Source organism: Vigna unguiculata, chromosome 9 (genome assembly GCF_037176805.1).
Source record: "Vigna unguiculata cultivar grain cowpea cultivar isolate G323 ecotype 2 chromosome 9, ASM3717680v1, whole genome shotgun sequence".
NCBI classification, from domain to species: Eukaryota; Viridiplantae; Streptophyta; class Magnoliopsida; order Fabales; family Fabaceae; genus Vigna; species Vigna unguiculata.
The window spans coordinates 45,893,104-45,917,312 of record NC_140800.1 but is presented as its reverse complement, the minus strand read 5'-3'; the positions used below and the strand labels follow the sequence as shown (position 1 = coordinate 45,917,312).

The 24,209-nt window shown below is 30.1% G+C and overlaps 4 protein-coding genes across 13 annotated transcripts; 1 reads left to right on the top strand and 3 right to left on the bottom strand.

The window, feature by feature from the left end:
- Positions 1–600: 600 nt before the first annotated feature.
- Positions 601–10,285, bottom strand: LOC114163920 (proline-rich receptor-like protein kinase PERK15). Of its 10 annotated transcripts, none has more exons than XM_085666825.1 (15): positions 9,979–10,285; positions 9,820–9,905; positions 8,548–9,207; positions 7,769–7,870; positions 5,734–6,682; positions 5,408–5,589; positions 4,575–4,752; positions 3,109–3,721; positions 2,383–2,934; positions 2,200–2,286; positions 2,054–2,124; positions 1,906–1,982; positions 1,680–1,824; positions 1,317–1,478; positions 601–1,228 (listed from the first exon to the last, which is right to left on the bottom strand). In XM_085666825.1, exons 8-15 carry the CDS (start codon positions 3,623–3,625, stop codon positions 953–955), a joined length of 1,887 nt encoding a protein of 628 aa, XP_085522951.1. In that variant the 5' UTR covers positions 3,626–3,721; positions 4,575–4,752; positions 5,408–5,589; positions 5,734–6,682; positions 7,769–7,870; positions 8,548–9,207; positions 9,820–9,905; positions 9,979–10,285; the 3' UTR covers positions 601–952. The 10 variants fall into 10 exon arrangements, with proteins under 10 accessions (XP_085522951.1, XP_085522949.1, XP_085522955.1 ...); XM_085666823.1 differs by having other exon boundaries at positions 8,548–9,179; XM_085666829.1 differs by having other exon boundaries at positions 9,820–9,897.
- Positions 5,984–10,089, bottom strand: LOC114163745 (SWI/SNF complex subunit SWI3D-like). Its single transcript, XM_028048038.1, has 8 exons — positions 9,820–10,089; positions 9,617–9,660; positions 9,321–9,390; positions 8,929–9,232; positions 8,618–8,871; positions 7,329–7,403; positions 6,519–6,682; positions 5,984–6,335 (listed from the first exon to the last, which is right to left on the bottom strand). The coding sequence occupies exons 1-8, from the start codon at positions 10,087–10,089 to the stop codon at positions 5,984–5,986; spliced, it is 1,533 nt and encodes a 510-aa protein (XP_027903839.1).
- A 2,407-nt stretch (positions 10,286–12,692) lies between the features above and the next one.
- LOC114196293 (uncharacterized) lies at positions 12,693–16,314 on the bottom strand. Its single transcript, XM_028086891.2, has 2 exons — positions 16,228–16,314; positions 12,693–13,926 (listed from the first exon to the last, which is right to left on the bottom strand). The coding sequence occupies exons 1-2, from the start codon at positions 16,270–16,272 to the stop codon at positions 12,802–12,804; spliced, it is 1,170 nt and encodes a 389-aa protein (XP_027942692.2). The 5' UTR covers positions 16,273–16,314; the 3' UTR covers positions 12,693–12,801.
- A 6,358-nt stretch (positions 16,315–22,672) lies between these two features.
- LOC114196294 (BURP domain protein USPL1-like) lies at positions 22,673–23,916 on the top strand. Its single transcript, XM_028086892.2, has 2 exons — positions 22,673–22,913; positions 23,009–23,916. Exons 1-2 carry the CDS (start codon positions 22,854–22,856, stop codon positions 23,792–23,794), a joined length of 846 nt encoding a protein of 281 aa, XP_027942693.1. The 5' UTR covers positions 22,673–22,853; the 3' UTR covers positions 23,795–23,916.
- The last annotated feature ends 293 nt before the right edge of the window (positions 23,917–24,209 follow it).

Sequence of the window (24,209 nt, the reverse complement as noted above, 5' to 3'; positions counted from 1 at the left end):
ACATTTATGACTTTTAGATCAAACCTAATAAAAAGATGCCATAAGAATTTTTTAAGACCTAAATATATTTATATTCTTAAAATATAATCATTTATATATATATTTTTAAATCTAAACTTTTAGACGAGGAATTTTATTACAGCTCTTTGTGAACTATTTCTTTGTTTGTATTTCTATAATATGTTAATAATTTACTTTAGACTTATTAAATACTTTGTCAAAAAATAAGTAATAATAAATATAAATTGTGTGAAAAAACTAGTTAAGTATCACAACACAATAATATTACCTGCAAAGCAAAAACATGAACACAATAATATTACCTGCAAAGCACATGGTCCTATCTCGAAGGGAAATGATTTTTCGACTACTAAATTTTAACAATTTTCTCTTATGACTTTAGATGACATCTTCTAAATGGTTCTCCATTTTTTCACAATATTTTAAAATCACTTAGAAAATGACACATGTTGTAAGAGAAAGTTATCAAAATTTAGTTGTCCAAATATTATTTTCCATTTTCCAAACATGCCTTGGTTACTACTGATTGTGAATAAATTATGGGTGGTAACTTTGAAGAAACAGAGACATGAAAACACATATTCGGTCCTCCAATTTTTTTCATCTATTTTATTTTATCATAACATAAAAATACATATGCACAGTATTAACCCAACTCCAAATCAGAAAGATGTACACAGGAGCTTCCTCTAATTAATGTTACAACACATGCTCTACATTACATATTCCCTTCTCTGTCCAATGTTTACAACCTATCAGAGTATCCTACTCAATCAATTACTCACTAAAACTCATAAACTGAAGAAACGTGTCTTCCATTTCTTTAACTTGGATCCCTCTGGCACTAACTTGTTATGCCAAATGAGAACATCATTAAAAGCTTGTGGCAAGATCAGGTGTTACTATCCTAACAAGTTCAGATGATGATGAATTAAGGAGTGTGCATTCGAGCTCCTACCCTTCTGGCATTGACATATTCAGCAGAAGAATGTTCACTGCTTGTGGTGGAAGGGTTCATGCCATATTCACTCGTTGCACTAAACTCACTGCCACTCTGTAATGCTAGTTTTCTGAACTTCATCATGTCAGCACCGTATTTCTCCGCGTTATATTCCCCTTCGCCGCCGAACACTGTACTTTGTCCAGGTTTCGTTCCCTCGTGACCAAGCACTTGTACTGACACATCACCCTCCAGCACTCTCACAATCTAATTCATTCATTCATCCATCATAACTTAAGTTAAAAAGAGAAGATGAAATGTAGTATAGTAAATAATAAACCATGATTAGTATTACCTGACTCATTTTCGGCCGCTTCTTTGCAGAGTACCTTACGCTAAATGCAGCACAAGCCACCATACAAGACATTTGGCGCTCGTCGTAATTACCCTGTAAACGTGGATCCACCAGCCCTTCAAAAATTCCATCCTCCATTGCCTTTGTACAGAGTGGTCTAGCCTGTTCATGGCCCATAGATATGGAACAAGTAGACATTATTATATTATATACTCTTTTCATTGTAATATATGTTTCGCAGTAGTGATAACTGATGAATAATAATATGGGAAACATTCACACACTCACAAACTGAAAGGTTCAAATTAATTAGAGATCTAAAGTTATTGAAAGTATGCGGGAATTAATTAAAATTATACTTACCCAGTCGGCCAAACTATCTTCATATTCCCCAGTGTTGTCCACAGGTTCCCGACCTGTTATGAGCTCCAAAAGCATAATACCGAACGAGAACACATCAGATTTGTCAGTTAGCTTACCGCTTGATGCATATTCTGGAGCCAAATACCTGAAATTTTAGACAAATTATTATATTGCTTGAAACTTGAAAAAACGTATATATAGGTCGATTTACAGTTGAATTTCTTACCCGAATGTTCCCATTACACGAGTAGAAACGTGAGTGTTAGTGTCTTGACTCATCTTTGCCAACCCAAAATCTGCCACCTGAATGGATAGATTAATTGAGTAATTACAGAAGAAACGCTCAGACAACGAAATTCGATCGATATACTTACTTTGGCTTCGAAGTTGTTTTCGAGTAGAATGTTTGCACCCTTTATGTCTCGGTGAATGATACGAGGGTGACCTAGTTAATAATGTTCGAGGTCATATTAATGTTGGCCTCATCGTTAATCATTAAAAGAATAGGCAGATAACTTACAATCCTCATGTAAATATGCAAGTCCTTTAGCCGATCCAATCGCAATTTTGAGCCTGGTATTCCAATCCATCACAGGTTGAACCTTTCCTGAAAAAGATTTGACAGATTTTCATCAGACATACAATAAAAGGTGTAAAGAAAAGTATTCATTGAACCCAGTAGTTGAATTAAGAAAGAGCGCACGATGAAGGTGGTATTCGAGGGTATTGTTAGGCACAAACTCATAAACGAGGAGCTTGTTGGCTTGTGAGATGCAATAGCCGACGAGTGAGACGAGATGGCGATGGTGGACGCGGCTGATGATTTCAACCTCAGCTTGGAATTCTCTGTCTCCTTGACCACTAGTGGCTTTGAGGCTCTTCACTGCAATTTCCTTGCCATTGGGTAGAACACCTTTGTGGACGTATCCAAAGCCACCCTGGCCCAGCAGGTTGTGTTGGCTAAAGCCACCAGTCGCAGCCGAGAGCTCCTCGTAAGTGAAGGTGCTTTGGTTGAATCCGAGGGCCACCGTGGGGTGCGGCGGTGGCAAAACGGGACCATGGGGCCCAGAGTAACTGGCACTGCTCATGTCAGAACTAACACCCTGGGGTGCTGACCAACTTCCAACTGGAAGTGGATGTGGATGTGGTGGATATAGATTTGGATCTTGTGAATGTGGATTTGGATGTGGAGGAATATGCATAACGTGCTCAACCTTATTGCTGTTGTACCCATACTCGTTTTTGTGAAACCCATCTGCATGAAAGAAAAATTGATATTGACATCATCTATGATTTCTAAGAACTTTGAAGTAATAATAAAAGAGTGCTCAAATCCAAGTTAATCACATGCATTTGTCTTTAATATATATATATATATATATATATATATATATATATATATATATATATATATATATAAAACACATACCATTAGGTTGATTATGGTAGTAATTATTGGGTGACTGAGATTTCCTTTTTCTTCTTGAACACGCAAAGATGACCATGAGAAGGAGAAGGAGCAAAATCCCAGCTGCAGCTGCAATTGCTATTATAATTGGCGTGCTCAATGATTGGCTTCCACCGTCTCCTGATGACCTCGAAGATAATGACTTGGGTGGAGACAACCGGTTCTTTGAAGGTGGGGGAGGAGAAAACTGATGGCCAGAATGTGGGGGCGGCGGTGACCGGCGGTTACCTGATTTCTTATCAGGAGGAGGTGGTGGCGATGTAGATGGTGAGGAATTAGATGGCGGGGGCGGAGATTTCTTATCGCTTGACGAGGGAGGAGGTGGTGAATTGTCCTGTGACGGTGGACGAGGAGATGAATTGTCCGGCGGTGGTGGTGGTGGAGATGAGTTGTCTGGTGGTGGGGGAGGAGATGAATTGTCGGGCGGTGGTGGCGGAGGAGATGAATTGTCCGACGATGGTGGGGAATCAGAAGCCATATGGAAGGATGACTTCTTCTCCAACGGAAGGGAAGGTTAAAGAGAGGGAGAAACCTGGCCCTCTCCCTCACGTAAGGATTCTGCAACTTGCGAAACCTGCCACAGTAAACAAATTGAATAAACATATATCCTTGTGCATGTTTTGATTTTGAAGGCGGGAATATATGAGGGTGCATGCTGATATTTTCTGCATGCATGCATGCACGAGGGGGGTACGTAAGAAAAGAGAATGCTACCTGAGAGCAAAGGACAGGAGGGTTCTCCACAGAAAGAGAGAAGAAGCATGGTGAATAATTATTATGCATTGTAATATGGAACCGACAAATCGTGTTTCCGCTCATGTCACCTACAATGCAGCGTAATTCATTTTTCACTGCAACGTTTCTTTCTATTTTTAACCTAACTAGATAATCCTGCCATGCATGCTTTCAGTTTTTTTATCTACTTTTAGGGTTAATAGTTAAACCAAAACTTACGACAATCTTCGATAAATCGCTCATATTCCTTTTTTCTGGATTCTGTTGGTCGCAACCATTTCAAAATGTGTATCTTTTATTGACTTGCTGGAGGGAAGCGTGGGACCCATTGCAAAAGGTTCAAAATCGATCGTGTTGAATTGAAGTTGAATGCGACTGCCTGGCCCGATGTACTACGTGTCTTTTTTTTCATGGAGCGTGATGAACTAACATTATGACAAATTAATTATACAAAATAAATCATTTAAATTTTAATGTGATCCTGATTTAGACTCGGATCATAAAAAATAGATGTCAAATATTAGATACGATTACTAAAAAATGTCTATATTTTGCGTGAAAAAATAGATTCATGGACAAGCCTTTAGATTTCCGAGAAACATTTGTCTTAAACAACTGAGGGTTACCAGAAATGGACATGCTATGATGGCTTCAGTGATAGGAAGTATACACAGATAGAAACGAATACTCACATTGTCAAGGAGATGGCATGAACTTTTTTCTATTTGTAACAGAAGAAAAGCTTTCATGGTTGGATGGACAAACTGAATTTCCCGCAGAAGCTGCATGTGCTAAATGGCTTGGAAGAGTAGTAACAGGCCACCATGAAATCAGCTTTCGAGATTCGTAGAGTGATTTGAGGTCTTGAGACTGAATTTGAAAAATTCATACGAATTCTATCTATTAGTAAGTTTGGTGGTACACTTATAGATATGGAAGCAGTTACACCAAACTGGTTAGTAATTATCAAAGCACACTCATGGTAAAGCTTCTGCCTTACTGGACTACTCCCTTATCCTCATCACAACATTCTCTATATCATGTTAAAAAGCCAACTTGGTTTTAAATAAATACTTTTATAAATAATTTTATTTTACCAATTTAAATATGTACATAATTCCTATATCCTATATTTTCTATGTGTGCAAGATTTAATGCTTTGTTTCAAAGTTTTTGTTCGAAATATGTATAGTCCATTCAAACGTAATTTAAGTTGATTTTTTTTTCTTTTTTATTGAGAAAGAATAACAGAAACAACAATTAAAGTTTTATTTATACATCAAACTTTTTATAAATTATACTCTTGAACATACATAACATACATATATATATATATATATATATATATATATATATATGTGTGTGTGTGTGTGTGTGCATTTTTTTTTAGTTTATTACTAAATTAATTTTCAGTATGTAGAACTAATTAATTTTATGTACCGAAATAAAGTATTGTATATAACACTATACCAACAAACACAAGGGAACATGAAATACAAATAAAACATTTGCACCATTCAGTTACCTGCTTTTCTATCAACCAAAGAAGCAACTTGTCTGATTTGATAGCCTTCCTCATCAGCCAGAATTTTCGCTTTATTACTGCTGCTGCAGCAAGTGTGGAAACTACAACATGTTTTAATTTCTCAAAATTATTGTCATGATTTGCCTTCTTCATGTTTAGTTTCATGTCATTTTCCGGGTGATCTGCACCTGCCACTGCATTAGGATTTCATTCATTTTTGTAAACTTAAATTGAATTATGACATTAACTACTTAATTACTACATTCTATGTTTTTGTGTGAGTGTCGGAGTGAGAGAGAGAGAGAGAGAGAGAGAGAAAGAGAAACCTGAGTTATCCATATTCTGCACCAGAACTTGATTCTACTGGATGTGGAAGTTCATTTTTATCCAAAGGCATAGAAATAAAAATGATATCTGCATCCTTTTCTGTCACGGTATGTTGGGATGAAATTGATGTAATTACTAGGGGTTGAGATCCGTTCTTCACTGATGACAAGGAATTAGAAATCATACCGACATCCATTGTTGAGTTTGTTGAATCCAGAGACTCAATAACTGGATTTGTAGATATTAGTTTTAAAGGCTTGCTCTTATCTGAGGGCATAAATCAGACACTGCATTAACATTTTTTGTTTCTCCTAGATTGGATTTAATATACTGTGGAAGTCTATTTTCTGCTGGAAGATCGTTGGACACGCCTCCATTCTTTAGTTCTTGAATTGGCTGGGAGCTCTTATGCGGTGAAATTCCCTTTTTCAACTCAGAACTGAGTAGAACTTTATCCTTGAGTGTAGAACCATCAGAACCATGTACAGCCCTTGTTGCTTGATCACTGGGTAACTTTAAATTACAATTATCATAAGCAACTTCCTCATTATCAATCATTGCTTTCTCCTTTAAAACAATTGATTTTTCCAGACTCCATCGTCTTTAAGATTATTGTCATTGTGATAATTTGATACAGCATTATAATCTAACATGCATTTGTTCATGTTTCCCTCCCTTTTAGAATCACTACGATCCAGGCAGACATCAAAAGTTCCCCTTCAACATCAATTATACAAATTATGTAATTTTCAAAAATTCAAAATCTCAACACAATATTAAACACCTCTTAGATCTACTTGGCTTATTATCACCGGGTGGATCTTCCAGAAGAAAACAGTGCCTTGCAGAAAGCACAGTGCTGGGAGAATTTACAGACATGGATTTTGAAGAGTTATGCCCTGAAGCAACAGCTGCACCAGAATCCACCATGCGTCCAAGGAAAAATGCCTGAAGAAAGAAATCTAATGTTAATTAATTAGAGAGATTACATATAATGGAAAAACCAGAAGACCACGCAAACAGGAGACCACACCCCCTTGAGACTGCACTTAAGGAAGCCCAGAGAACACAATTAAGACAAGTTAAGGATGACCACGGTGACTTTCTAACACACCCTCAAGCCAAAGGCTATGGGTTTATAGTGTGATAATGTGAGTAGCCAAACAATTAATCTATACAGACTTTCATACCATCTTAAAATTTTGGACCCAAAATCTAATTCAACTTCACAAAAACTAACTTATATGGCATGGATTTCGAAGATTTTAAGTAGTGTTCATATCTCTACGCAATGTAAAACTAAACACACCCTTTTTGAGGCTGCATTTAAGGCAACCAGGTTAAGGATGACCACAATAAACATGGACTATAGATGACAACAAATGAAGTGACTTTCCAACATAACACGTAGAAACAAAATATACAATTTCCTTGTCCAAGTTGAAATGTAAAAAAACAAAAACATAGAGTCCATTCCAAAAGCAATTTGGCTCTGTAGAATAAGAAAATTGTTGTTTGGAAGATAGAATCTAACAAAGCCATAGCTTTTCATTTGAAAGACAAATGCTCAGATGCTCCTTTTAAGTATATATACTATTGGGTGCCTTCGAACATTAAAAACTTCAGTAATTACAGGACTGTCTTGAGATGCATCCATGGAGTAGGGAAGCTGTATTAACAGGAGATGTATCAAGCAATTCATTTAAAAAAAATATATTAATGGATACATTTTGGATACATATAGAGATCTATCAAAAGCATATCAACATTGGATACATATACTTCTGATATTTTTGGAGTTTATGAGCTTTCTGAGATTTCAAACCATTCACTTTTCTTTGAAAAAACTGAATTATAAGGCCAGAAAAAATCCTCATAAGAAAAAGAAAATTCTGGATAATACTTCTATTATACATATATAACACCAATAGCAACAGAAAGGTGACAGAAAGAAAATAACAGACTCATAACATACTTATGGCAGTTCATTATTTGGAATCTACGATAGATTGTGGGATTCAGTGCATCGCTCACCCTTTCAGTTCACAAAGTCCTCCCACCCAAAGGGATGTTTGGTGTTACACTTGGGCCTAGGGTTGTTAAAAAAATCTATAGGCAGGTCTCTACAGATAAAACCTGCAACAGGTAAGAAATGGATATTAAAAATGGATAATTATGGGTAACAGGTACAGGTATTTTTTATATCCGCATATTAACAAAACGGGTTCGGATATCATAGTATCCGTACCCGTGAATACCCTTACCCGCTATACTTTAATTTACATTAAAAAGAATTATTAAAATATCAACACATTGATTTTGAATGGATTATTTTTTATTAATTGGTTTTAAAAAATCTTCATTTATTTGTAAACTGTCATCCAACACTATTTAAATGAGTTATTTTCACTTTATTTGAAATTCATAAAAGTTATGCATTGTATTTTTATTTGAATTTATGGTTAAATTTTTTTATTAAATATTAATTTCTTCTTTTAAATATCCATAGGTACTCGTGGATATGTGTAGATATTAAAAATTTATGCGAATACCCGCATAACAGATACCCGCACATATATGGATAATATTTATCTAGAGGTAAGATATGGGAGAACTACTACTTGTACCCTATCCGCCTCATTAAAATCCCTATTTGGGCCTAGTGGTTAGTGGCTCATTGATCGGGACACTCGGTGAGCCAATGTCGCTACCAAAAAACTCAATAAATTTGACACTTGTTACCATGCCCCAAAAGAAAATGCAAATATAAAAACTGATATTAAATAGCCCATATAATCCACATTTCAACTCACCAATGCCATGACAGGATTACCAACTTCAGCAGATGATGATGGCCCTTTAGGTCTACAACAATAACCAAACATATATAAATGTTTCCTCCAGTGCATTTTGAGAATAGTTGTCGCCTTCTTCTTGACCAAATTTTAATTTTAAATCATCTTCTGATTTAGAGGTTTGCTCACAGGTTTTCTCGTCATCAACATTGTCTGGTTTTGGAGTCTCCTCATTAACTTTCACATTATTACCATCGTCAGCTTTAGTAGTTTCAATTTGAAGGGACCGCGCATGGACTTCAATGGCATCACTAATCTTATTCTCATAAAATTCTAAAGCATCTTTGTGAACAGACGAATCATCTCAAGAAGTAGATGGATCTATATTTTCGTTGTAACTTGCATCAGCATCATCACCACAATCAACATAGGCATCTTCAATTGGCATTTGAAAAAGTGTAATTGAGCTTTTTGATTTTGCTGCAACGTGTTCTGAAATTTCATTCCAGTTTTCTTTATAAAGTTCTAATGCTTCATGGAGCAAAAGAGTCTCCTGATCAGTCCATTTTCCACCACTAATCCCTGGTACTTCTGACGGCTCCATGAGTAAAAAATCCAAGGAGGACATGCCAGAGCCAAATTTTCCATTACTGAAGCAATTGGTACATATATAAAAATCTGCCCCGTCAGACACATCATACAACTGAGTAGGAAATTAATAATCATAACCCTAGTCTTCCAACAAAACACAATCAATAGCTAAAAGTTCAAAAAATGTTTAAACAGTTGACCAGCTTGTTGCTATCTAAATGACAGACAGCAAAATCAATCAACACAAACAATGACAAACAGCCATAAAACCTACAATAAATCAACAGATACAATGACCATCAGCAGAAAATACCATCTCTTGATGATGCATTTTGTAAAATTTGGAAAGGTCAGTAGATTTTCTGAGCTATCAGAACTCGTAGAGTCTTCAAATAACCAAATTATGCAAGTGCTACATGCCAGAAAGATTTAAGTTAATTCAGAAAATATTTCAACTGATTCTTGTTTCCTCTACTTTTTTGAAGAGAAATTTTACAAAAGATAGTTAATGAATACAAATCCTTGAAGCAATGAAGGGATCTGCAACAACAGAGACCAATATAAATAATTTTACAAGATTCTCAGGCTTGCAAAATTTGAATTGTAGACTATAAATCAAAACTTAATAAATATCTTAAACATATTACTAATTTACTAAACAATGCAATTCAAGAAACCATCCAAATTATAGGCAAGAACCTGCTTCTGGCAATGGTAGCCCTTGAGAGAACAGTCAACAGAACAAGATTTGCAATGGTACTCAACTGTTGGTTCCTCCTGTTTCACTGAATCAACATAACCCATAGAAGATAAAGAATCGAAATTAATCAAACCCCAGTAATCCAGAAACACCATTACCTCTTGCCTAGCATCCACATCTCCAAGATTGATCTCTAACAAATCTTTCAATTCAAATTGTACATTTCGATTTGTGTGAAACCTCTTTATAAGATACTTTCGTATCTCCATGTAAGCATCACGCGCTTCTCTTCCATGGCTCAGTGTGAACGTGCTTAGTGGCCGCTGATTAGTGTCGTTTCGCCGTCAATCGCAACGACTAGCAGAGACGCCATAACAAATATCTCACTTGCGCTTTTCGTGCTTCATCGCTCGCTCTGGGTAGTGGAGTGGTACTAAGCGGTAAGAAGAAAAGAAAGGAAAAAGTTTGTTTGAAACCGTTTCGGTACATTTAACAACTTTTATAGAGTAATAAAATGTTCTTGATGAAAATTAATTTTTGTATTTAAAAAAAAAGAATAAATAATAATGAGGGATAGTATAAAAAATAAAAATAAAAAAAAATTATGGTGTGAAAATATCTAGTGTTCAAGTAAAATAGTTTTTTATGCAAGTGTGCACTGGCCCATCCTATTAAGCTGCACCCTTCTTCCTTACTGAATCTAAAAAACTTGTAATAAAATTTGAAGGTTTTGATATTACATTTACTCAACAAATATATTTCTCTCGAATTTTAAAAGGATGTAAAACTATTATTTTTAATCTAACAAGCTCAATCGATATTTCATTCTCTCTATATTATTATATTCTCTAGGAAAATACAAAACCGATTATAAAATGTTTGAAAAATAAAAATGATCACACGTATCATTCATACCATTTTAATTTTCCATAACACTTCTATAGACATTTTTCAAATTTATCATTCAATTTAACTACCAAAAAGAATATTCATTTAAAAATAGTAAATAATTTCTAAAAAATTCTGAAGACCGAAGCATATTATACTAAAAATGGTAAAAGTGAGATTATAAAAAATAGTAAATCTTCTTTGAAAGTTGTGTTAATTACTTAATCCGTAGTTAATTTATTTTTGTCTTATTATTAATTTTGTAACGTAGAATTACACTAATTAAATCTTAAAATATACAATTAACTTAATTAAATTAACCTTTCACTACAACTGATCCTCACACATTAAAACACATATAAACTAATATTATAATTTGATTTTTTATTTAGTTGATTAAAATTTTTAATATATTAAGAAAGAGAGGGAGTTTCAATCTAACTTATTCTCATTAAAATGGCTCAATAAAAATAAGTTTGTCTTCACTTATATATTGATCTCTAACATATTTTCCCACGAAGGATGTTATGCATTCTCATTGAGAATATTGAGTGTGGTAATAAAGAGAGACCTAATACCGGGTGACCCAATAGATTTAAATATCGACTATGATAGATTCTTATGACTCTGATATCATATTAACATATTAAGCTTGTTGAATTCACAACTAATCAGTGGTGGATCTTCAGACAAAATTTAGGGGATGTCAAGATAAATGGTAAGTATGTTTTTAGTCCTTGAATTTTGTCGTTAAACTAGAAATTGTCACTGTCTGAATCTTTGATACACTTTTGATCCGCAAACTTTACAAATGAATAAATACAATCTTTTTTAACTCAATTATGTTAAATTGTTTTGATGTGTCAAAGTGTTTACCAATAGATATTAAAGTGGGAATGTGTTACACAGTGTGAACAATATAAATGATAGTACAAAACGTGTTTCACACCTTAACAAAATTTAATGTAATTGGGTTAAAAATATTATATTCATTCATTTTAAAATTTATGAACAAAAATGTATTAAAATTTCAAAAATAGATGAATTCCAATTTTGTGTCAAAACTCATAATATAAAAGTATACTTAAACCCAAGATAAATGTATTAAATTTTTAAAGATATTGTTTCATAAAAAAACTAAGTCTTTTATCGAAGACAAAAATATGAAGCATTATCTTGACCTAATATGAAACAAAGAGTACTGTGGTGAAAAAATAGTTCCCTTGGGAATTTACCTTTAATTTATAGGAAAAGTAGTTACAAAAATAATAATTAATTGACTAAAAAAAATATCTCATATACAAAATATTTTAATAAAATATCAACTAGTAACAATACAAACTTAGGCCCAATTCCTAGATTCATAGATTTTAGGTCAGCTTTGAAACGTCTTATCATCTTTAGGAATAAGTCGGACCATATAATCAAGACTGTACAAATATCAAATACATAAATTATATTAAAATTATATATATATATATATATATATAAATAAGAAGAAGTTTATGAAAGCAAATGCAACTAATTATTTATAATAATTATTATCCTATATAGTTATGAGAGGCTTTATATTAAGTCTAATTCCATATCCAATTATATTAGATATTGTATTCTTAATTTCAGATATTTATATCATTAGAGATTTCTATAAAGCAAAATAAACTTGTCTCAAAGAATAGTTGCATTCATCGCTGTTTATGAAAACAATTGAAATAATATCGTGCGTATTAGTTTTTATGTAGTAGAACTTGGTGGTTAACAAAAAAACTAGGCACTATAGATAATAAAGACGAACCGATATAAAAATTATGTTCCTCTTGAATTATTCCTTTTTTATTTTAGAATAATAATATATTCTTTTACTATAATGTTAACAGTAGAGAATATAGGTTTTTAATTTCGAAAACAATTTTTAAAAAAATTACTTCCATTTTTTGGTGATTTTCTAAACAATAATAAACCACACAATCAATTATACTCGTACTTCTTTAAATAAAAGTCATAATATAACATTTCATACTATTCATTAGATACGTGGCACACAAATTTTATTATTAAGTTACATCATTTATTGTAGTTGTAGCATACTTTACTTATTCGTCATATACTGACACGTTAGGTTTTTGTTCAAAATCTTCTTTAATTTCATTCTTTTTCTTTGCATCAATGTCGTTGTCACCATAAGCCGAAGCATTAGGTCTTGGTTCAAAATCCTTCACAACCTCCTTCTTTTGCTTTGCACTAACTTCATTGTCACCATAGGCTGAAACATTAGGTCTTGGTTCAAAAAATTTATCAGCTAGGTTTTTTTCCCTCTCTTGAACATCATTATCACCATAAGCTGAAACATTAGGTCTTGGATCAAAATCTTCCTTAACTTTTTTCTTCTTCTTTGCATCAATGTCGTTGTTACCATAAGCTGACACATTAGGTCTTGGTTCAAAATCTTCTTTAACTTCTTTCTTCTTCTTTGCATCAATGTCGTTGTCACCATAAGCCGAAACATTAGGTCTTGGTTCAAAATCTTCCTTAACTTCTTTCTTCTTCTTTGCATCAATGTTGTTGTCACCATAAGCTGACACATTAGGTCTTGGTTCAAAATCTTCTTTAACTTCTTTCTTCTTCTTTGCATCAATGTCACTGTCACCATAAGCTGAAACATTGGGTCTTGGTTCAAAATCTTCCTTAACTTCTTTCTTCTTCTTTGCATCAATGTCGTTGTCACCATAAGCCGAAACATTAGGTCTTGGTTCAAAATCTTTCACAGATTTGTTTTTTTCCTTCACATCAACCTTATTATCACCATAGGCCGAAGCATTAAGTCTTGGTTCAAAATCTTTCATAACTTTATTTTTATCCTTTACACCAACTTCATTATCATCATAAGCTGAAACATTAGGTCTTGGTTCAAAATGTTTCTTCATTTTCTTTTTTTCCATACAATCAATATCCTTTTCACCATATGCTGAAGAATTAGGTCTTGCCTCAAATGTTCTCGTAATTTTTTTCTTTGATTCAATATCAATGCCCTTGTTAAAATAAGTTGCAACATTGGAGTTCAAATCAGAATCTTTTACATCTTTTCTTTCCCTCTTAGCATAAATTTCATCGTTTTCATGAGTTGGAAGACCTTTAAATTCTTCTGCTATATCCTGATTTTTCGCGGCCATTTTCCAATATTCTCCTCCCATGTTTCTTGATTCCACATTTGTTACAAACTTCTCGAATAAAAGAAAAAAAAAAGAAACCAAACTAATTACTACCAAAAGGCAAATCATAGTATACTATTTCTTAAACAAATAAAAAAATAAATTATGTCACTGTTTTGGTTCAAAAATAAATATTATAATTTGAGACACATTCCAACAAAAAATAAATAATATGATAAGTAAATGTAAAAATTGGCTGGAAAGAATAATTTACTTAATTAAAATGTCTAACACATTTCAATAATCAATGAAGGTATAAATATTGTTTTTCACCTTAACATAATATTTTTTTTAGGTTTCGCATGACTTTTTGAAATTTTGACTTGTGATATTAATTAATTAAAAATATTATTTGACATATAGTTTATACATGTAGCTTTATCTTTATATATATATATATATATATATATATATATATATATATATATATATATATATGTATATATATATTAACAAACTAAGGTTCTACTAACCCCTATCTAAGAATGTTGATTAAGGATAATTAATACATACTAAATCTTATAACGGTTCATAGTTAATTGTCATATTAAATGAAATCTGACATGATAAGTTCTATTTTATTTAAAGGATAAAAGTTTTCATAAGTGTTATACAATTATGTTTAATATTTTATTTAATGTTCACTAATTAGATTTAAAAAATAATAAAAAAATAATAAAATACTATATTTTAATGTTGTTAAAAATTAAAATATAATTATACATAAAAAAATTAAATTAATAGAAAAATTAACAAAAAAATAATGTTAAATATCTAAAAGGTTAAAAAAATTAATTAAAGTGTCAATTTGAAATTTTATTGAATTTTCATTATCTTAACTTTTGAATAATCTTTTACAACATTTCTCTCAACTTAATAAAGTCTCTTATATTTAAAAAACAAATAACATTTTAATATATGAATTATTAATTATAAATACATAAAACTAACAATATGCCAGAAAAATATTTTTGTCACTTTTTGTTTAAGAGATACCTTCAAAATTCCAAAATACTTATTTTGTATTATAGAGTTATTGTTTAAAATTTTTAAAGAAAATTGTTGTCTTTATAAAATATTATATATGTATTTTTATTATTTTAATTAATAGAGTAAATTATTCTAATTTTTTATGTAAAAATATAGAATCAATGCACATTAATTATTTTTTAACTATTAATTTTAATGTACTAATTAGCATTCTCCATAACAAAATTCAATGTAAAATAAATTATAGAAAAATGTAACTACTACTTAAATAGGATGAGGTAGAATTGTTTCATCGTAAGATAAATCTAACTTTTCTTACATTATATAATTTACTTTTAATACGATTTTTTCAGTAATTTACTTAAAAGTTTATTTTAAAATAAGACATTTGCACATGGGACAATTTTATTGTTAACTACCTTATATAGGTTTGATTTTAAGAAACAATAAAATAATAATAAACGTTTATATCTACGTAAGTAAAACGAACATTTGCTTTTGAAATTCTTTTTGAATAATGCAAATTTTGACTTTCTATTAAATAAAATTTTATGCAGGTCTTCATTTGATTTATGTCTTAAAATATTTGACGTAGTATAGGTTGTAATTTTTTCGGGAAGGCTTTACTTATTTACTTACGTGCCAATGTTAACGAAACGGGGTGAACAAGTATAAATATTTATCTCGTATTTATTTTTATGTTTGCATAGATATTTGCAGATATTTAAAAAAAATATTTAATAATATATCTTAATTGTAAATTTAAATAAAATATAATACATAATATTTATAGATTTTAAATAAAATCCAAATGATTAATTTAAATGGTATTGACAATTTACACATAATTTTTTTTTAAATTAATTGATAAAAAATAACTCATTCAAAATTAATGTGTTAATATTTTAATTATGTATATTTTAATATTTTTTTAATTTAAAATCATAGTATAACAAGTATGGATATTTATATATACTCGTATTTGTCCCGTTAACGTACATATATACAAAATATCCATATCCATTATTCATGAGTATTCATTTACAATATCCATTTTTAACTATTGTGAATTTTTTCACAATTACAAATTTTGTCGACATCCATGTGATATTTAAAAGTTAATATATTTCGTATTTAGATCAGAACACAACACATAAGCAAACAAATAGAGGAAATAAAGTTCACTTGTGTGGAATTTTAAAAAGTATAATGCAAATATTTCACAATTGTAAAGATAAATAGAGATGGTAAAATTGAGGTAGATATAAAATGTAAATGTAAGTGAAGTTAAGGCATAAGGTAGGAGAAATGAAAACATACCAGGAAGAGGAAAAGGAGAGGAAGCAGAGTAAGAAAATATCTCATTTTGAAGACTGAAATGAAAGGCTTAGTTTGTGGAAGTGTGAAGGACTTGCAAATATCCTTCCCTATTTATAGCCGGATTCATACATAATATATTCATCGCTTACGTGTCTGTTCGCAGGTAGTGTTTGGAAAATCCTTACAATTTTTTATACATGTAAAATGGTTTTTAATAGAATTTATTTTTTATATTTTTAAAGAAAAAATAAATAAAAGGTAATATCGAATGAGTGTAAAAATTTATTTGGTGTCAAATTATTATTTTTCATAGTAATATTCACCGCCTTTTACAATGCCTAAGTTTTCAGTACTGGGATACTTTTATTTGCTATCGTAGTTTCTCTCCTTTTGCATTCGAATTCATTTATATATTTAAGAAACCAATTTATTTTTTATAAACAATTTTTTTTTTAAACTTTTATCAATATATGTTTCTTGACTTACTTAAATACAATACTTTGTTATTAAAAAAAAATATTGATTATGTCATCCACTAGGGTAAAAAATTATTATTATCGTTATTCTCTTTCTCAGTGAATGTAAATTTTGTCTTATTTTTATTTTCAGCTGAATATATTTGTATAATTTTTTTATGATTTTAAATATCAATTTAATATTATTTTTAAAAAATAAAAACACAATAAATAAAATATGATATTATTATTGTAATTATATAAATATCAAATAACAGTTATATAAAGATTCAATAATTATCCAAAAAATAAAAAGGAGTAAACATATTATATTATGAGAACTTAAGTCACAAATATAACCATGTTATAATTAAGACGAGTAAAATATCTACGTATGCAGTATCTTTGGATAAGATCAGTTATGGATAATAAGTGAATTAATATTTACTTATAAGATCAAACATAACATAATTTAATATTTACTCATATTATCTGCACTCACAAAATATTCATCACTCATAAAAATAAAAATTATATTTTATATATTTTTTTTATAATTTTACTTAATTTTTTTTTTTAAAAATTATAAATTTTTCTTTTTTTAAAAAAATCACATATATCCATTGATATTCGTGAAGTCTAAAAACTCAGCTAAAACTTTTTAAATGGATATCGAATCGAAGTAATGATTGAATTTTTTATTGCAGGTTAGGTAACAAGTAAACACTATTCATATTCGATCTATATTTTATATGATTTGTTATCATCCATAGTTACAGTGCACACAAACTCACCTTTTTTAATGGCAAAATCATAAACAAAAAGATTTTTCTTTTAGAATAAATAGGAACCAATTCGGTTTAAAATACAAAGTGTGGTCAAATTTTGAAAAAGATAAAATACATAAAAATTTAAAAAGGAAGGACAAGAAATTTTGAAAAACAAAGGATAAAAGAAAGAGAAAAAGAAACAGGCATGAGATAAATATTGTGAGGTGCGGGTTTCACGTTAAATGATGACAAAATGTTAATACTATTATTGCACTATAATTATAATATAAGTCAAAAGAGTTGGTATTGGTTATTGACCCCTAGACAGATGTTGGGCCCTTCATTAATCACAATGGCCAACGTCTAAACTAGGGATGACAATTAGAATTTGATCTGCGAGTTCGGTTTGTAGGTCCGCAGAAAAAATGTGGAGTGGGTCAAGATAGTGAGCTTGTAGGTTCGCAGGGGACGGGCCTACATAGGCCCGTAGTCTGCATGGGCTAGTCCGCAGCCCGCGCGGGCTGGCCCGCAAGCCCGAATAAAATTAAAAAAAAAAAACTTACAACTGTGTATATTAATTACTTCTTTTATAGACTCTTGCATTAACGTTTCAAATTCTTGTATAACTGGAAAAGACAAGTATTACGTAATTTTTAATGTGTTAAAATTTAAAGAATACATTGTGTATGTCATAGTATGAATATGATGAAAATGTTGAATTATCAATTTATCATCTAATTCCCCAAAGTCTTTACTTAATTTTGTGAACTTCTTAAAGTTTCCCAAATTTTAAACATTGAAAGTTTTATCATAAAAAATAAAAAAAAACGGGCCGACTAGCAGGCCCGCGGACCAAGAAGTATGCGGGACAGACCAATGTTTTCAACCCGCATAAAATATGCGGGACAGGGTGGATCAGCCCGCTTTTTGCGAACCTTATGCGGCCGGGCCTAAACGGGCCGGACCGGCCCGCATTGCCACTCCTAGTCTAAACCAAGATACCCATCCTCTCATATTATATGAGGCATAAAGACATATTTGAATATTTTTTGCATAAACATTTTTAAAAAAGAAAAAAGAAATAAAATGAGCTTTTTAATAATTTTACATAGGATTTATAATGAACTAAATTTTAAAAAATATTTTCTATTTACTTTATTTTTTAAGTAAATTACAAGTTAAAAAATAATATTTTTCTTCTTAAAGTGGTAATAACACATCAGGACGAATAGCCTCTACTTTTTGAGTTGATACAGCGTGACTAATGCGACCTTTAACACTTTAATTACACATCCATGATTCGATATTAATTCTTCAGATTTATGAATTTATTACTCACTAAAACGATAAATGTAAATAAAATAATAACAAAATACAGCTTCATTTTTTGTATGGAAAATGCTAACAAGTAGTGTCGGGACACCGAATAAAGAATAATTAACGTCTATTGATTCCATCAATCTTATATTAAAAACTGAAATATTTAATTATAATAATTAAACGATATAAATGTATTTAACATATTTTATAAAAATAAAAATATTTTTTGAAATTTGTAAACAATAATAAACATTTTAGATTGCTAAAGTCTTTACTAAAAGAATAAGAAAAAATACTTCTTAAACATATCGTTAATTTTATGTATTTATAATTAAAAATTTTAAATATTAAAATATTGTATGATTTTTTAACAATAAGATATTTTGTTAAGTTAAAAGAAATGTTGTAAAAGGATATTAAAAAGTCAGAGAAATACATTTTTATTTAACCTTTTTTTATACTTTTTAAATATTTAACCTTATTTATTTTTTTAATTTAAACTTCTTTATATTTAATTATATTTTAATTTTTAACAACATATCATTTTTATTATCTAATTATTTTTTAACTTTGATGAACATAAAATAAAATATTAAATGCAATTCTACAACTATGAACATTTTTATCTTCATATGAAATAAAATTATATTAATAGTTATTATATCATATTTCATTTAAAATCACACTTAATTATATATTTTTATAAAATTTAATTATATTAATCGGTATTCCTAGACACTAATCAGCAAGGTTTATTTTATTCATAAAAATTGAGAACTCGAACAATTGTTTAACTAACTTAACTAAATTCCTTAATAATTACATAGTATTCCGAGGAACCGAACCTACATTCCTAGTTGTTTAACATACAAACATACTAAAATAATTTATTTATTATGTTTATTGATTTCTACGAAAAAAACATAAACGGCAGTTGAAAAGGAAGAGATAAGATCTAATCATTATCGTCATATTATAAAATATTTAAGCTGCCATATATGATGTTATTCAATTTATGGTAAAATAAAATAATTGAGTACTATCAGATAGAACAAACACACACTCGAATACAAGATTCGCTGAAAAAGATGCAATCAAAGTGGACCTTCGTATAATTAAAGTACAAACATAATACGTGGATTGCGTGACATTAATTTTTAAATATTAACAATTTTATATGCAAGGAGTATAATGCATTTATAATGGTTGGATTGAATATATACAAATTTGAATAAATACTTTAGAAGGCAATGGTTCAAAATAAACTTCTAAAATATATACAAAAATATAAATTTATAGTACATAATATTTAGTTAATCATTCAAATATATTACATTAAAAAAATTCAGAATACCTTAAAACATAAATATCTAATTCTTTTACACGTCTTTATTTTATTTTATAATAAAAAATAATAATATCTACCCTCATATAAATATTATTTTAAAATTTATTTATAATATTAACTACCCCCATTTAAAACACAATCATAGAACCAATCAATAATACAAATAACATACTATATAAATGAACTGAAATCAATCACACGTATAAAACAATTAATCATTTAATCAATGATCTAACTTATTAAATCAATTCAATAATATTCATAACAATATTGATTATTCTTGGAAAATGAATTTGAACCCCTGTGTATTAGAGTTCATACCTTTTACTAATTTTTTTTGGACGTTGTACTGTGTTGACTTTTAAAAATATATTTTGTTAATATTTTAAATATTTTTTTAATATATTTTAAAATATTAAAATCAGTGATAATCATCATATTATAAAAACATATCAGAGAAACAAAATAAAAAATCTAACAAAGAATCCAAATTTTACCATATTAGATTTCTCAGTATAACTTTAATCTTAACTAAAGTTCACATGTTGATATAGCTCTTAATCTGTGATACGAATATTACATTTATTAATATTAAATAGATTACACATTTCTAATAAATTTTAATGTTTTTAATTAAGTTTATGTTACATTTTTTTATTAAATATTTAAATTTATATTTTTTAATAGAATTTCTGACATTTAATTTTTTTACCAACTGAACGATGTAATTGTTATATTATATCGTCATCTAATTTAATTATTTTTTCATATTAAAAACTATAATATTTTAAAATTAATGATAATGATATTACGGTTAGTGAAAAATTAAAAATATTGACCAATCACGGACTGACCATTTAGTGAATCTATCCACTCCGATTCACTTATTAATGAATAAAAAAAAAAGTTTAAACCAGGCCTGACCCAAAAGGGGTTGGTAGTTAAACAAGTTGACTTACTGACTTACTTAATTAAAAAAAATGTATAATTTTTTTTTCTTCAGTCTCAAAAAACCTAAATTATAATTTTGATTAAAATCTAAATAAACTTTAATGCAATCCAAAAAGATGTTAAACTCCAAATATAAACTAAAACCATAAAAAAAAAAATTAAATTATCAATGTGTTGGCTAAAAAAACAACCTAACCCAAACCGAATTCAAAGCCCAACATAATTAAAAACACTTGTGTAATTCTTTATCTACAAGTTGATTTGCGATTGCCCATTAATTAAAAACTACTTATAAAAATCTCTTGATCGAAGTCATCGGATAACTAGATAACTGATCTCACTATCTAAGTCCCTATTAATTATAATATTTATACTATGTTTGTATATGTGAAGGGCCTATTGGCCAATTTTATTTTATTTTTCTTCATTTTTGTTATTTTGTTTTCTGACTTCTTCTTGCATCATTCTTCTCTAATTTCTCTTTTCATTTCTAAAACCCATTTATCACACTACAAAAAAAATTCTCAATTAGAAACTAATTTTAGTAACAAAAAATAGTTAATCACTATAGTACTCAATTTAGATATCAATTTACCAAATTAAAAATTATTGGTTACTAAAATGACCACTATTATAAATAAAAAGTTATAATTGGTTACTGAATTGATGACTAATTAATTAGAGACCAATTTAGAAACTAAGTCATTTTGGTAGCCGAAACCTAGGTATAATTTGTAGTGACTAATTTTCTTTGGCAGCTAAAACTATAATAACTACTTTTAAAGACCAATTTAGTGATCAATTATAATTTTTTATCCATAATAGTAACTATTTTAGTAACTAATAATTTTTAGTTTTGTAAATTAGTATCTAAATTGGTTACTATAGTTACTAATCATTATTGATTACTAAAATTGATCACTATTTATAAATTTTCTTGTAGTGTCATCCTTTTTCATAACCAGATTCTACTAATTAAAAACTAGTTAAACATAAAACATTTTTATTTGATCAAATTTCAATCTGGACTAAATTTATTTTTAATTTAATATATTTGTTAATTGAGATTTGTCATTCTCTAAATCAATTATCTTGTTGAAGAGTATTTTGAGTGTTTTTTTTTCTTCAATTGTATTTCCTTATATTCTTAGATTTTTTTAGTTTTCTTACTATATTTCCTTTAATTTCAAGAAAGGATAGAAGGTAGAAGAATGATTGAAGAAAAAAAAATGAAAGATATTTGTAATAGAGGCAAGGACAATGGACCAATACAAAATATATACCAACACATAATATGCCAAAATCTCTCCATCTCTAAAGTTATTGATTATGTTAATTATTTGGTCCCTGGGTCATAATGTACCTTTATTTGTCGACACAAAAATCTGCCATGATTTTCTTTATTCAAAAGATCCACCAACAACTTGTCGCTTAGTCATTTAAATACAGAACAGCTAAATATATGGTTTAGTTTAATTGGATTATACCAAAAGTGGTGCATTATATACAACTACTACATTGTTCGAATCTGTTGTCGACTTATTTTTGTTGCATCCTAGTTTGGTCCACCCGCGACCCCACGTTTTCATCAAGTAAAATCTTTATACTAAAAGTCGACGTGCATTATCAATCGGTTTGAAAATAATTTCTTAGTTATTATTAGGACCTTGAATCGAACCAATATTTGAACACATTTTAACCCACAAGTCTATTATACTATGCATGCTCAAGACAAAGTAAACTCGTAATTTGGAAAGGATTGAATAATATACACAAGCCGAAATGTACAAGTGCATGAATTTCATGTCTTGGTTTCTCTTTATTCATCTACTAGTAACCCTGGTACACTAAAAGTCTAATTTTTCTTGGTTACTTTTCTTCAAACAGTTTGCAAGCATGATTTTTTTCTTTGCTCTTTCCCAATCTCTTTGTTGCAGTGTTCCTATGGATGCAGAGGCAGAGAAATCTCAGAAGTTATCTCAGAAGTTGCAGTTGAAGAGGGTCATCATCATAACCATATGGATCCTTCAGTAATGGTGTTCTTCACTCTGAAAGATTTAAGGGTTGGGAAGAGAATGGCCATTCATTTTCCAAAGAGAGATCCAGCTAAGTCACCGAAGTTTTGGCCAAAAGAAGAAGCTGATTCAGTCCCTTTCTCGTCCAACCAGCTGCCACACCTTCTCAAACTCTTCTCTTTCTCTCCACACTCTTCTCAAGCCACGGCCATGGAGAACACGCTAAGGGAGTGTGAGAGCAAACCCATCAAAGGAGAGGTAAAGTTCTGCGCCACCTCCTTAGAATCCATGCTTGAATTCACACAGAGCATTCTCGGGGTGACATCAGAACTCCAAGCTTTTTCCACCTTGCACCAGACCACGTCAAGTGTGACTTTCCAAAACTACACTATCCAAGAAACCATCATGGAAATCCCAGCTCCAAAAATGGTGGCTTGTCACACCATGCCGTACCCTTATGCTGTTTTTTACTGCCATAGCCAAGAAAGTGCGAATAGGGTATATAGGGTCTCACTGGTTGGCGAAAATGGCGATAGAGTGGAAGCCATGGCTGTTTGTCACTTAGATACCTCACAGTGGGTACCTACTCATGTTTCATTTCAGGTGCTTCGGATCACTCCTGGAACCTCTCCCGTGTGCCATTTCTTCCCTGCGGATCATCTCATTTGGGTCCCTAAACCACAAGCTCACGGTTCTTCAAGCATATGATATATACTAGTATTTTTACATGCTTATGAACCCAATAATGCTGGAGAAAAAAAAAATGCAAGAGCTTAATCATGTACTATATATGAATATGCAAGGGTTTCTGCATCCTAATTTCATCATAATTATGAATCCTAACCTATATAAATATGCAAGGTATATGTGTAATAAAGAAAGAAAAAGAGAAAATTTGGATTAGTCATGAATAATAAAGATATTTTAGAAATCAATTGAATGTAACTAATTAATTATTTATTTATTTCAAGTGAAATAATTGTAGTGTGTATTATTTGTACTAATTAGTGATGGAAGAAATTAATATAAGATAGAAAAATATAGTATATTCAAATATGAGTTCAAAAGTATCGTGTATATGAATCAACTCAAGATCCATCTGATTGGAAGTGCGTCTCTGGAA